The following is a 12,392-nucleotide window of genomic DNA, read 5'->3' as shown; positions in this document are numbered from 1 at the left end:
AGGATCAAAAAGGACCATTCTTAGATCAGGGTATGAAAATCACAGAACTTAAAAAGATACTAAAAACTTAGTTCACTTCTATTTGCAGGAGAAATGAAATTATTGCTGTGCCCTAGTAACATAATAACTTTTAAAAGTTGTTTCATTGGCTCTCAGAGCTTTAACTGGATTGAATTTCTTGCTTTCATTAAAAAGGGGTTTCAACTCACCATCACTGGCAACATGATGTCAGTAAGACAAAGGCAGAGTAAGGGAATGTTTACACTGCAGTCAGTTAAAATTTGTGTACCATTCACTGAAGCAAGGAACAAAGGGATGTAGGAAGAATATGTTCACCAGGACTTTGGGGCATTAAGTTTGTTGTGATTGCATTGTTCTCTAAATCTACATTCTTTATGCATAAGAAGCTTTCCAGAGAGATTCAGTAAATAAACCTTAAGGCAAAGATTCATGAAGTTGCTTTTCATAAGAAAGAATTCCCTGCTAGCATGTAGTAGGATTTCAGAATTATCCCTTCGATGGTATACCTAGTTCAGAGTTTGACCTGTGGTAGCCCCCAAAAAGGTAGATGGTGGTGGTGGGCAGAAAATGCTAATTTTCAGGTTTATGTGGGTCTCTATATTTGCTTGGCTATTCCCACTGGATGACCTAACATTATCCCTATTGAATTCTTTAAACCAGTTTGTCAGATTAATTTTATATTCACTCATAATGCATTATTTGATGGAGGACACTTGGTTGTACTTTCTACACTGTTAGGATGACAGTCTTCAATAGCCCTGCCCAGTATTTCAATTCCCGTAATGATATATCAGTCCTATGCCTAGAATCTTGTCTGAATTAAAAATCGACTAGATTCAAAAGTAATTATTTTTTTTTATTTCAATTCTATAAAGTGTACAACAGGCACTCAGCAATTACAGCTGCAGGAAAAATACAGAGCAAATCAAAGCAGATTAAGTTTATGAAAAAGTTTTTAATCTACATCAAAAGAGTGCAAGTGGTCAATGACCATTTGATGACAGTTGTTGCATTCTGACTAACAAAGAACTCTTTCATGTAGAACAAATTGTAAGAGGACAATCAAATAACCATAGCTGTAAGAGTACAAAAGAACTGACCAGTTGTAAAAACATCATACAATGAAATAAACTTGATAAATGATGCTCAAAGAAATGGCCCTTTTCTTGAAAAGCCCAAATCTCTGAGTCATTGTCAAGATCTCAGAGCTCTGTCTGTGGTGGATGCTGGGGCAGAAAGAGCAGGGCTAACGACACACTTTCAAGGTTTAGCTTTCTAGGTCTGTTGAAAACTTGCCTCAGAAATGATTTGCATATACAAGAACTCAGAGAAAGCATCCTGTTTTGTTGAGTGGTGCACCAAGATACTCATCGGTTTCATAACAAGGTTTGGTTAGCAGTCATTTCTTAATTTTTCTTTTGAGTTGGACCATTGTTATTAGAGTCTATAAAATGAAAAATATTAGAACTTGACAATACTAATTTTTTAAACTGAATCTGCACAGCTTAGCAAAACAGGAATACCTGTATACAGACTGTGATAGTATGTCATATATTAATTTGACCTGCACATACATTTATACATTTCACAGAAATGACGCTGTATCTCATTAACAGATACACAGCTCTGGTACATTTAACAGAAATAAGAGAACAACTTCATCATTTCTGTAATTCATCAATATTATATAATAAAGGCTTATAAATTGTTAGCAGAAAGAACTGTAAAACGCAGCAAGCTAAGAAAGGACAACATTTTGAGGTGTGTTTGTCTTTGTCATGCAGCATAACACCAAATTTGTTTTTTTTTAATAGGATGCCATGAATTTAAGGCACTTGCAACAATGCCAGATAGCCAGGTCATGTTCTAAACTATGGGACAGATGAGTAACAGTACAGTTGACGTAATTTTCAATAATACTGACAATTATGACATTAATTCAAGTCTACTTAGACCTAAAAACATTCAGTACAAATAAAATGAAATAATAATGCCGTGAAATGCTAAAAAAAGTTATATGTACCATAAAATATCACACGAAAAATATCTATTTACATAAATATTTGTCTGTGGTCCTGTGAAAGGAAGATTGTTATGGATAATGCACAGATTGCTGCTACTGTAAGAAATCAGTTCTAATACCCTTAATTTTAATATGGTTGCTAACTTCTTTCAATTTAAGCTTACCATCAGTGTTGTCATTTAGAAATGAAACAAGAAAATATAAGGGTTGAATTTATATATTATACATGTGTAGTTCACATGCATATCCCATCATTTTAAGTAAAAAGTATGGCATGTAAAGAATATACTCAAATGTTTTAAATGCCACATGAGTCTGATTCATATATTAATAATAACAAAGAAGGTACAAACATAAAAATTATAATTTTCTAGAAATAATTTTTCTAATGTATTCAATCTGTCTCATATACACTGTTATAATGTTCCTTTCCTTGGCAGTTTTCAGTTTTCCTGTGTCAAGACACAGAAAGCCCTTATTTCCCATACATAAAGTATTAACAAGAAAGTTAACAAGTCAAATAGGTTGTGACTAAGAATAGTGACACTTATCCAGATGTCCTTAGTGTAGGAAAAAATAGAGGGGCCATGAAAAATTCGGAAGTAAAGTGAGACAGACTTTATGAAGCTGACCACGAATTTTAGCCCTAATGTCTTCATTAAGACAAGATTTAATTCCTTAAAATTCAATGTGGAAAATTAAACGAATGTTTTCTGTTAGTCATTCTTGGATGATTTACCTCACTTTCATTGTTAGGTGATTGCTTTAGTCATCCAAATGTAATTCCACAGATAAAATTAACAAAGATGCAATAACACGTGGGAGAAATGACCTACAGGTACATTGTGCTGAGTACTACTTCCTTCTCCATAGAACTTGTACATGTTGGTCGTCTTAGACTTGAACCACAGTTCCAAAAGCCATAGTAAGTGCTAATCTCTGGGGCTGTTGGGATTTTTGAAAAGTTGCAGGAGCAGACTCTTAATATCTAGGTATATTTAATATTCTAGAAAACCTTTAGCATGCCTAACCTACTCTCTAACGAAAATTCCTGACCATTAACTAGAATATTGAATTTGTTTTAAAAGCCAATTAAAAGCAATATACAATTTCTGAAATAGTGTGTATAGCTGGATTTTAGGTTGATATGTTTAATTTTATATTCCAAAATCTTGGGAAATAGATTGATTTTGAGAAATTGTTTATAAAGGAGGAAAAAACTCTAACACAAAATAATATCTTAGAATCAAACTTTAATTTTATTCTAATTATATATAATATGTTCATAATACTTTTATTCTCCAAATGTCTTAGATTATTATATTTTAATAAGATATATTCTAAAGTACTCTTAGTAATGAAAAATTCAAACAAAAAAAATATCATATGCCTTCTTGGATAAAGTAAATGATCCAAGTGGATTTTTTTTTTGCAGAAATGTCTATATTTGATTGACTTTTAAAAACACTCTCTACTAGAAATATGCAAACCCCTATTTAATATACCAAATTACACACACAGTTCCAAACCAGGATGACAGCTTGTATGGTTATGCATTTGTCTAAGTAGATGTAATGCTATTTAGCCAAAAAAGCTTCTCAATATTTCTGCTACTTATGACACCTAATAATAGTCAACTGGCCTGCTGGCAAAGGACTCGATTTAAGTTGCTGACTTTTTCCCCATGTAAGAAAGATAAATCAGTTTGATATTTTCAAATCCAGTCTTTTCTAGGTAGTATGATATTTCAGAATTATAATATTTTTGTTTGATTTAGTTAACCTTATTTTTAGGAAATCAATTTGCTGTTTTCTTCTCTATTGCCTTCCTACTTTCACAAGTACACAGACTAATATCAGCTAATTCATCACAATGTAATCAATACCTGGCCAAATTCTTGTCTTATTCCTTGACATTAAGTAAGTTTTCTCATCTGGTGAATCAGTGAATCTCAATGATTTATTCCTTCCTTCTTTCCTTTCTTCTTCCTTTTTCTCCTTCCTTTCCTCTTTTGCTTTCTTTCTTTCCTTCATTTTCTTTCTATTCTTTTTTCTTTCTTCTTCTTCTTTTTTACATTTTTTCTTGGTTCAGGCCTAAGACAAGAAGCTAGTTCAAACAGGTTTTTAATAACCTTCCTCTATCAACCCTACACTATGTTGTATAAGAGAAATGTGACAAGAGTTTGGTTTGATAAATTTAGTGAAAATGCTTGAGTCTCTGGCTACACATGTAATGATTAGAATCTGTGTTGTCTGTTCAAACACTGACATTTACAGATGAAAGATATACATAGCACCTATATAGTTTTTTATTTTTATTTTTTGGATGAATCTTGATCCCTTTCCATCCCACCCCACCCTGAACCCAAGGGTTTATTTCTATAAAAGGGAATATTTAAGCCTCAGTTTGAGGGTGTGTTAGATAATAAATAAAAACCAATTGCTGCTAGTCACTTATTTCCAGGACCATCTTTAAGCACAATATTTTAAAAAATTATGAAATGGTTGCGAATTGCCTTTTTCCACTCTGTCATGCCAATTTATCAAAAAGAAACAAATATCATGCACGTTGGTTTTTTTTCAATCCTCTGTGAAATCGCATATATACCTGCTATGGGATTTCTCAGCAGAATCCATAGCAGTTGTGCTTTTAACATACCATTTTTTTAAGTCTGTCAGAAAGGAAAGGTAACATTCAGTCTTGTCATCATCACGGCTGGGAAATGAAATCATGGGACTACTAGCACTGGTTTGACACGTACTCTGTGACCAACAGATGTGTGGTCCTCTTTTGTGTGGTATGTACACCGGCCCACGGTAACAGATCCTCCAACCCTCACGTGAAGAAAGGGAAGAGCCCAGTTTTTTGTACCATAGAAATCCATTGTACCCAATGTATTATTTTTTGATCTTGTTGATCATTCTAGCAAGGTACAGACTCTCTTACGAGATTGAAGTGTTTCTTACTATCTTTCAAATTATAATCAGAGCGAAGCTAGATCATGGCAACAATAGAAAACATCTCTTTACTGGTGAAAAGCTTTGCTTCAGGACCACCATGGCAACTGCTATTTTTAGGTTCAAACAGAAAACATGTAAAAAGAGCACTATTGTCATCTAAGCGACAAGTCCTAATGCCACTGGAGTTACTGGAGCAGCATCGATCGAAGGCATCATGGTGACCCCGAGCACTAATCTTCTCTCTTTCCCTCAGGTGTGCTGGCAGCTGTGTCTCAGGAAAAGCTGTCTTCAGCAAGGCAGAAGCAGGTAAGAGAAATACATTAGAAGTCTATGTCCCATCCTGAGTTGTCATCAGGTGGTGGTTCATCATTGTCCTCAGGGAAACTGTCAAAATTGCTTGTGTCTGTGGGTGATGCAACCTAGAAATGAGAGAATGAATAGTAAAAAGGTGTCTGATTCTTTAGTTAAATCCCATGATAGATTTTTAAATAATATCACTCTTTATTCATGCCTGAGTGGAATGACTTGTTTGTTGAATGTCTTCTGGGTAGCAGGTTTTGTGCTTCATTTTATTGGGGGTAAAAGGGTGACTAAAAATAAATATGGTTCTTGCCCTCATGGAGTTTATACTCTGTTGTAGACCGCTCTGCCTGGTTTTAGGAATTGTATCTCGATCCCTTGTGGCTAAGGGCAAGGGACAACCTTTGGAATGTGAGCTGCAGGAGACAAAGCTTGTCTCTGGTAGCAAATGTTGCCTCAGTTTCCTCTCCCTGCCCCCAAAGCATTGACAGGTAAGACCCCTCACAGCAGGGGGCAACCTAAGTCAGACTCCATCACTTGGGAGGCCTTCATGGAAGGACTTGGGAGGCTGTAACAAAGAGCAATGGACTCTCACCCCCCTGGCTTTTACATAGCCCGAGTCCCCATGACCTCTGGGAGAAGCACTTCCTGGCTCTAATCCCCTTAAGGGTCTGAATACCTGTTGGGGAGAGGTGCAGCTCCTTGCCTTGCTAGAGAGTGTCCTGGGGAAAAATCTAGCATCACAAAGACTTCCTGATTAACCTGTAAAATCTGCTCTAAGAGTGCTTTCATTCATATGTTAAGGGTTCGAGCAGGACACCCTAAAACTCTGTTCCTGACAGACTGACTCATACTAAGCCCTCAGATTTCTTTGAAATGTTATCTACTGTTTGATCCTTGCTGCCCTGTATTCCTGTGTATTAGAACCCAATAAAAGGCACTGGAAGAGGGAGCTTAAGGCCTTTTTTTCCTCGGAGAACCTGGCCGTTGCTGGCCTTTTTCCCCAGAGAAACTGGCCACTGCTCACTTCTTCACCCCAAGCAGATCACGTCATGTCTCGGTCATATTTACTTTCATCTGTGGCACCCAGGGGGACTTGCAAGGAAGTCGCCCCCACAATACTCTAGTGAGGAATGAATTGTGTGATTATAATTATCTATAGATTTTTGTGATTGTTTTACATTTTGGTTAGTGCTATAAAAAAGTGATGTGAGACAATAAGTGTCATCATGGAAAGCCTCTTTGAAAAAATATTATTGTAAACCTAAAAATCAATGAGTTCAAATAAAGAGCACATGCAAAGGTCCTGAGGTGAGAGGGAGAGCTCCATGCCAGGAAATAAGCAAAAGAGGCCAGCACTGCTGCTGCACAAGAGGGAAGGGGAATAGAATGAGAAATAGGAGAAACACGTAGGAGTCAGCTTATGGGGAACCTTGTAGGCCATCTTAAGGATTGTGGGTATTTATTCCAACTATAATAATAAGCCATTTCTAACTCAAGCAAAAATTTACTGGACAAAGTTTAATCTATAGAGCAGTGGTTAAAGCAGTGAGGAAACACTTCAGTTCCCCTCCTATTCTAACATTTAAAACCATTTACAGATATATAGCTCCCCTTTTACTGTTGCATAAAAGGAAATTCCCAATAATATATTTAGACTAGGATAATTTAGGCTTAATATTTATCTCTCCAAGTTTCTCCTTCAATGCTTCTAAAAACAAAACTTCATGAATGCAATTAGCATCCGTAGTGGTAATGGCTTTTCTGTTTTGTTTGTGTTTGTGACTAAACATAAACTTTAGCACAGAAGTAAGTCTTAGAAGCAGGGAAATGTTTCTGCATATGGAACTGTCTTGAGTTAGTCCCAGAAAGACACATATAAACGAAAAGCTCAGGACCACATAGCAGGCCTCTCCCCTTAGTTAAGCTACAGCCCATTTTATTAGACATATGCAGTATTGAATAAAAATAAAAATGCAGTCAGTTGAAATAAATTTCAAGTTAATATAGTATAAACACTTAGTCTCCTCAGTGGACTAGCTATTTAGCAAAATTTCAGATGTATTAAGAAAAGAGAGGGTTTTTTTGGTTTGCTTTAGAGCCCAATGAAAGAATAAAAGAACACAATTGGGCCCGGGATTGCCTCAAAGTGAATGGGGGCAGTACTTCATCTTTTCTTTTTTTTTTAATGGCTGAGTACTATTCCATTGTATATATGTAAACATCCTTTTTTATCTAATCATCCATTGTTGAAGGACATGTAAGTTGTTTCATATCTTGGCTATTGTGAATAATGCTGCAATAAACAGGATTATATATACCTTTATGAATAAGTGTTTTCAAAATGTGGGGGCTAGACACACAGAAGTGGCATTGCTGGGTCATACAGTTGCTCTACTCTTAATTTGGGGGGGAACCTCCATACTGTCTTCCATAGAGGCTATACCAATTTACATCCCCTCCAGCAGTGTGCCAGGGTTCCCTTTTCTCCACATCCTCTCCAACATTTGTGATTTTTTGTCTTGTTGATAATAGTCACAATAGCCATTTAAACAGGTGGAGGTGGTATCTTATTGTGCTTTCCATTTGCATTTCGCTTCTAGCTAGTGAAGCTAAGCATCTTTTGATATATCTGTATGTCTTCTTGGGAAAAGTGTCTGTTCAGGTCCTCTGTCTATTTTTTAACTGGTTGGGGTGGGTTGTTTTTTTTTGCTATTGTTGTTGCGTGGTATGAGTTCTTCATATGTTGTGGAAATAAGACTTTTATCAGAGGTGTCATTTGCAAATATCTTCTACCATTCCATAGGTTGTCCTTTCACTTTGTTGAGGGGTTCTTCTGCTGTGCAGAAGCTTTTAGTTTGATTAAGTTGCATTCATCTATTTTTTGCTTTTACTTTTCTTGCTTTTGGGGTCAAGCTTGCAAAAATCCCTTCAGGACTGGCATCCGTAGTTTAGTATCTGTCTTGTCTTCTACATATTTTGTTGTTTTAGGTTTTATACTCAAGTCTTTAATCCATTTTGAGTTAATTTTTATAGATGGTGTCAGAAAGCCCTGTTTGATTCTTTTGCACGTGGCTTTCTAATTTCCCCGCCACCATTTATTGAGGAGGCTTTTCCTTTCTATGGTATGTTTTGGACACTTTATTAAAAATTAGTTGCCCATATATATGTGGATTTATTTCTGAGCTCTCAGTTCTTTTCCATTTTTCTACGTGTCTATTTTTCTGCTAATAACATATGATTTTGACTATCGTGCCTTTGTTGTATGGTTTGAAGACGGGGAAGTAATACGGTAACAGTGGGGGGAACTACGTAGGAGCATACATGGAGCAGTATTTGCCAGGAATCCATGGCTGCTGCAAACAATTGCTGGTCTGCTGACCAAACCCAACCAGAAACCAGAGGAAGGCTCTCATGTGGTCTTACAGTTCAGCTCTTGGGGACAGAGCAATACAGACTCAACTGGAATCATAAACACAAAACGACACACTTTGTTCTAACTGCACAAGTGCACTCACATGCATATGGTGTCTTATGTAGAGAGAACACGTATCTGGAGAAACTTAAAACATACATTTTTATGATAATTATTCATGAATGACTAATTAAACGTGTGAGTACATTCTTATTCTTGGGCAGTGGTGTATAAAGTTTATATATTATGAAAAAGAAACCTGGTTGATGGAGATTCACTATACTCTTTTAACACTTACCGAACCAAAAGTCAACTTCTGTTCACAAATAAAAGAAACAAATTAGAATGGACAGTTTAAAAAAGCAACAGTAAAATACATATGCTGTACATATATAATCATCCCTTGGCTTATCTGTTTTTAAGCTTGGATTTTAGATGTAATTATTTTAATATGCTAACTTCTATTGTTTATTTTACCTGATCTTAGAATAAACTTTAAAAATAACTGACATAAACACTTTTCCGTAAAGCAGAAATAGACAAACTGCAAGTTTACTTACACTTGGTATTATCGGAGGTGTCAAGGTGCCTTTTCTTAAGCCTTCCCAGTTAAAGCCCTCAAACCATCTAAGAAAGAAAAAAAAGTAGAGTTAAATGCATTTTGCCTCAGTTAACACCTTCTCAGTGAAACATATACGGTTCATGTCTGAAGAAAAACAGGCAAGCATCTTCAATGCGAGAAAAAATTTTCCATTTAATCACATATTTTTAAAAATTAGATTATTCTGTGGAATGTATCATTTAAAATATTGAATTGTCAAATCTTTAAATACCAACGAGAAAGCAACTACTTTTTATTCTAGTAATTTGTCATAATATCTGCATGACCTTGTTTCTGCACTGTCATTATAACTTAAAAAATGTCATAACATATTTGGCTCTATGTCTTACAGGATGTTTTATTTGAAAGGAGGTAGGATCAGTTGTGAAAAGTCAGGACAGAAAATCGCCTTCCTATCCTTGCCACTGATTCAGTAGGAAGGCTTAGTTAATTAACCTTTCACATCACTGTACTGATTTCTACATGTCTCATCCTCCTCCCTTTTTTCCTTTTTTAATGCACTGAATGTATTTTGTGTACAGCTTTTCTGTGGAAATGTTGAGCAAATAACACAAAGGGGTTTTTCTGTTTGTTTGTTTGTTTTTTCTTGTGTTTTTGTCTCTGAAAGAGTTCATCATTAGCAAATGTTTACTCCAAAATCTTAGTAGTCTTTTTAGATATTCATATGGATTTTGGTAAGTTCCTCCAGTATGGGTGTTACAGAAACAGATAAATAGAGAAAAGCCAGTTTGGTCTGAGGTTAGCTCTAGAACATCCATCAACATGCATAAGGTCTGATATTTAAGATATTCTACTTTTTTTTAGAGACTATATATTTTTTTCTTTGCCATGCTATCTAATTAGATGATCAGAGAAATACAGCAGAAGTAATGCCTGCTTGAGTGTGGTTGGTAGGGTAATAATATGGATATAATAATTTATAGTTTTTAATTGAACATTTTACCTAAAGTGTCATAAAGTGTGCCTGAGTGTGATATTGTCATGTTATGGAGTTATATGCTTACGATTTTGTAATAAAAAGGGGGCATTATTTGTGCTGGACCCCGTATCTTTTGGTTCTAGTCTAGGAAAGGAGGTATGATATGATGGAGGACTTTTGTTTTTAATAGACTGGTAAGGAATAGAATACCAGAATTAAGTTATACATTTCTTGTGACTGTTTGTATCAGTTATATAATGGCTAACTTTAAAAAACATCAGCCTAGGGAAATGTTTTCAGGTCTTCTGAACTCTCAAACTTAAAATGATAAGGAATGGATACTTACTTGTGCTTTTGAATGTCTTTCACTCCATTTTTCAAATTCCCTAATCTTTCTGATGGATTGTCCCTAAAAATGAGATAATAATTTATAAAAAATCTAATTTTTAATATTATACACTTTTCAAAAAAAAATGTGGTTGAATGCTTACCTGCATAGTTTTTTAATTAAATTAGCAGCATTTTTGGCAATCTTCTTTGGAAATTCTATCATGTCGATCCCTCTCAATATGATGTTATAGGTTTTCATAGGATCGGGGCCTGAGAAAGGTGGGCTGCAAGAATGAGAGATGTGAAAAGGGATATTACTTTGTTTTCTAAATTTATTTTCTAAGTCTTAATTGTTACACCTCCCTAAGTGACATCAATTTTTATCGCGGGGCTTATATTGGGAAGATAATGAAATAAAACAATTAACAGCAAAACAGTGCGGAAACCTCTCTAAATAAACCACTTACAAAACCATAAATGGGTCAGGTTTGTCTGCTTCCCTCTCATTTCTTTTTAGTGCAGGTGACCTACTCCTTTTGCCATCCTTAGTCCTGCAAGGTGTCTCTTGCACTGTCTGGCCATTTCTCATTCTTGTCATCTCACTGAGTACATTTGGGATGAAATCCAAAATTTTAGGATGGGCTACAGCACATCAGTGACAGGACTCCACTTTATGGCATCAACCCCCTCACTCGGGGGTCCAGACATGCCAGCCTCCTGCTTCTCTGAAGCACCAGGCCATCTCTCTCACGGGTGCTGTTTATTTTGCCTTGGGTTTCTCGCCAAAAGAAAAGGCTAGGTTTACCTAGCTAATGTCTAACTTAACTTATCAGGTCTTAGCTTAAGCGATATGTTGCTCCTTAAAAAGGCCTACTCTCATCAACCTAATATAACCTATCACGTAACCTTAATCAACCAACATAACATAATATCTAATGATCAAATTTTATGTAAATTAGAGTCCCCTGTCATTCTCTTTTTTTCTCCCTTTTCTCTTATAAGCACCCTTTATGCCACTTTATTATGCTTTGTGATTACTTCTTCCTTTATGAGATTATGTCTTCCTTTACGGACTCAATTTCGCCCACCACTGGTAATCCTGGAGTCTAGTGGATGCCTAGCACACAGTAAGTGATCAATAAGTATCTGTTGAATGAATGCTTCTATGAAAGTACGCTCCTCGTATCCCTTTCTTCCTGCTCTTCAGAGCTCAGTAGATAACCCAACACAAGGAATCCTCTTTGTTAGGAAAAATGTAATACCCAAGTGCTCGTGAGCTGGATCTATTGCTTTTTTTTTAAACCTATCCATCCTTGGAATGTGGCTTTGTGCCAGGCCCAGGGAACACAGAAATGACTAAAGTCTGTTCAGAAAGGAAAATAATGATATACCTTGAAAAATTATTTCTTTGGAAATTAATTGTTGTCCTAATACAAGGCTCATATGTCTTTGCGAAAACATCATGGACTATTATTTTTTGTCAATCATGCTTATTAATAGCAGTGCAAAATATTTCCTTCTATTGACCAGCCACAATGATTTGCTTAAAATAGGGCATAAGCAGGAGATTTACTTATGCAGAAAACTGCAATGATCATCTGCCTAGAGTTTCTGTCTCAATTTTCTGTGACAGGTACTTTCTATTTAATGTACTACATCATCAGTGACTAATTTAACCTGACAATTCTATCACTTAAAAAAATACATAAACATGAAATTCTATTTAATAGTCTCTTAGAACTTAAGGATTTCTTCTTTTCGTGATGTTATGATTAAATATTCCCTTTACTCTCAAGTTAACT

At 35.6% G+C, this 12,392-nt stretch overlaps 1 protein-coding gene across 4 annotated transcripts in view; it reads right to left on the bottom strand.

The window, feature by feature from the left end:
* Nucleotides 1-895: 895 nt before the first annotated feature.
* The window catches only part of PRKG1 (protein kinase cGMP-dependent 1), a 1,343,317-nt gene continuing 1,331,820 nt past the window's right edge, over nucleotides 896-12,392 (bottom strand). For all 4 annotated transcript variants that reach the window (XM_053663936.1, XM_053663935.1, XM_053663934.1 and 1 more), the window contains 4 exons: nucleotides 10,752-10,874; nucleotides 10,607-10,669; nucleotides 9,280-9,346; nucleotides 896-5,423 (listed from right to left, as the gene is read on the bottom strand). In XM_053663936.1, the coding sequence (XP_053519911.1) occupies nucleotides 5,325-5,423; nucleotides 9,280-9,346; nucleotides 10,607-10,669; nucleotides 10,752-10,874 (352 nt within the window). In that variant the 3' untranslated portion in view covers nucleotides 896-5,324. The remainder of the gene's footprint in view (nucleotides 5,424-9,279; nucleotides 9,347-10,606; nucleotides 10,670-10,751; nucleotides 10,875-12,392) is intronic.

The sequence above is a fragment of the Artibeus jamaicensis genome, unplaced genomic scaffold (genome assembly GCF_021234435.1).
Source record: "Artibeus jamaicensis isolate MK-2021 breed Jamaican fruit bat unplaced genomic scaffold, CSHL_Jam_final contig_332, whole genome shotgun sequence".
NCBI lineage: Eukaryota > Metazoa > Chordata > Mammalia > Chiroptera > Phyllostomidae > Artibeus > Artibeus jamaicensis.
The sequence above is the reverse complement of the archived record's forward strand: the minus strand, read 5'-3'. Positions and strand labels throughout refer to the sequence as shown.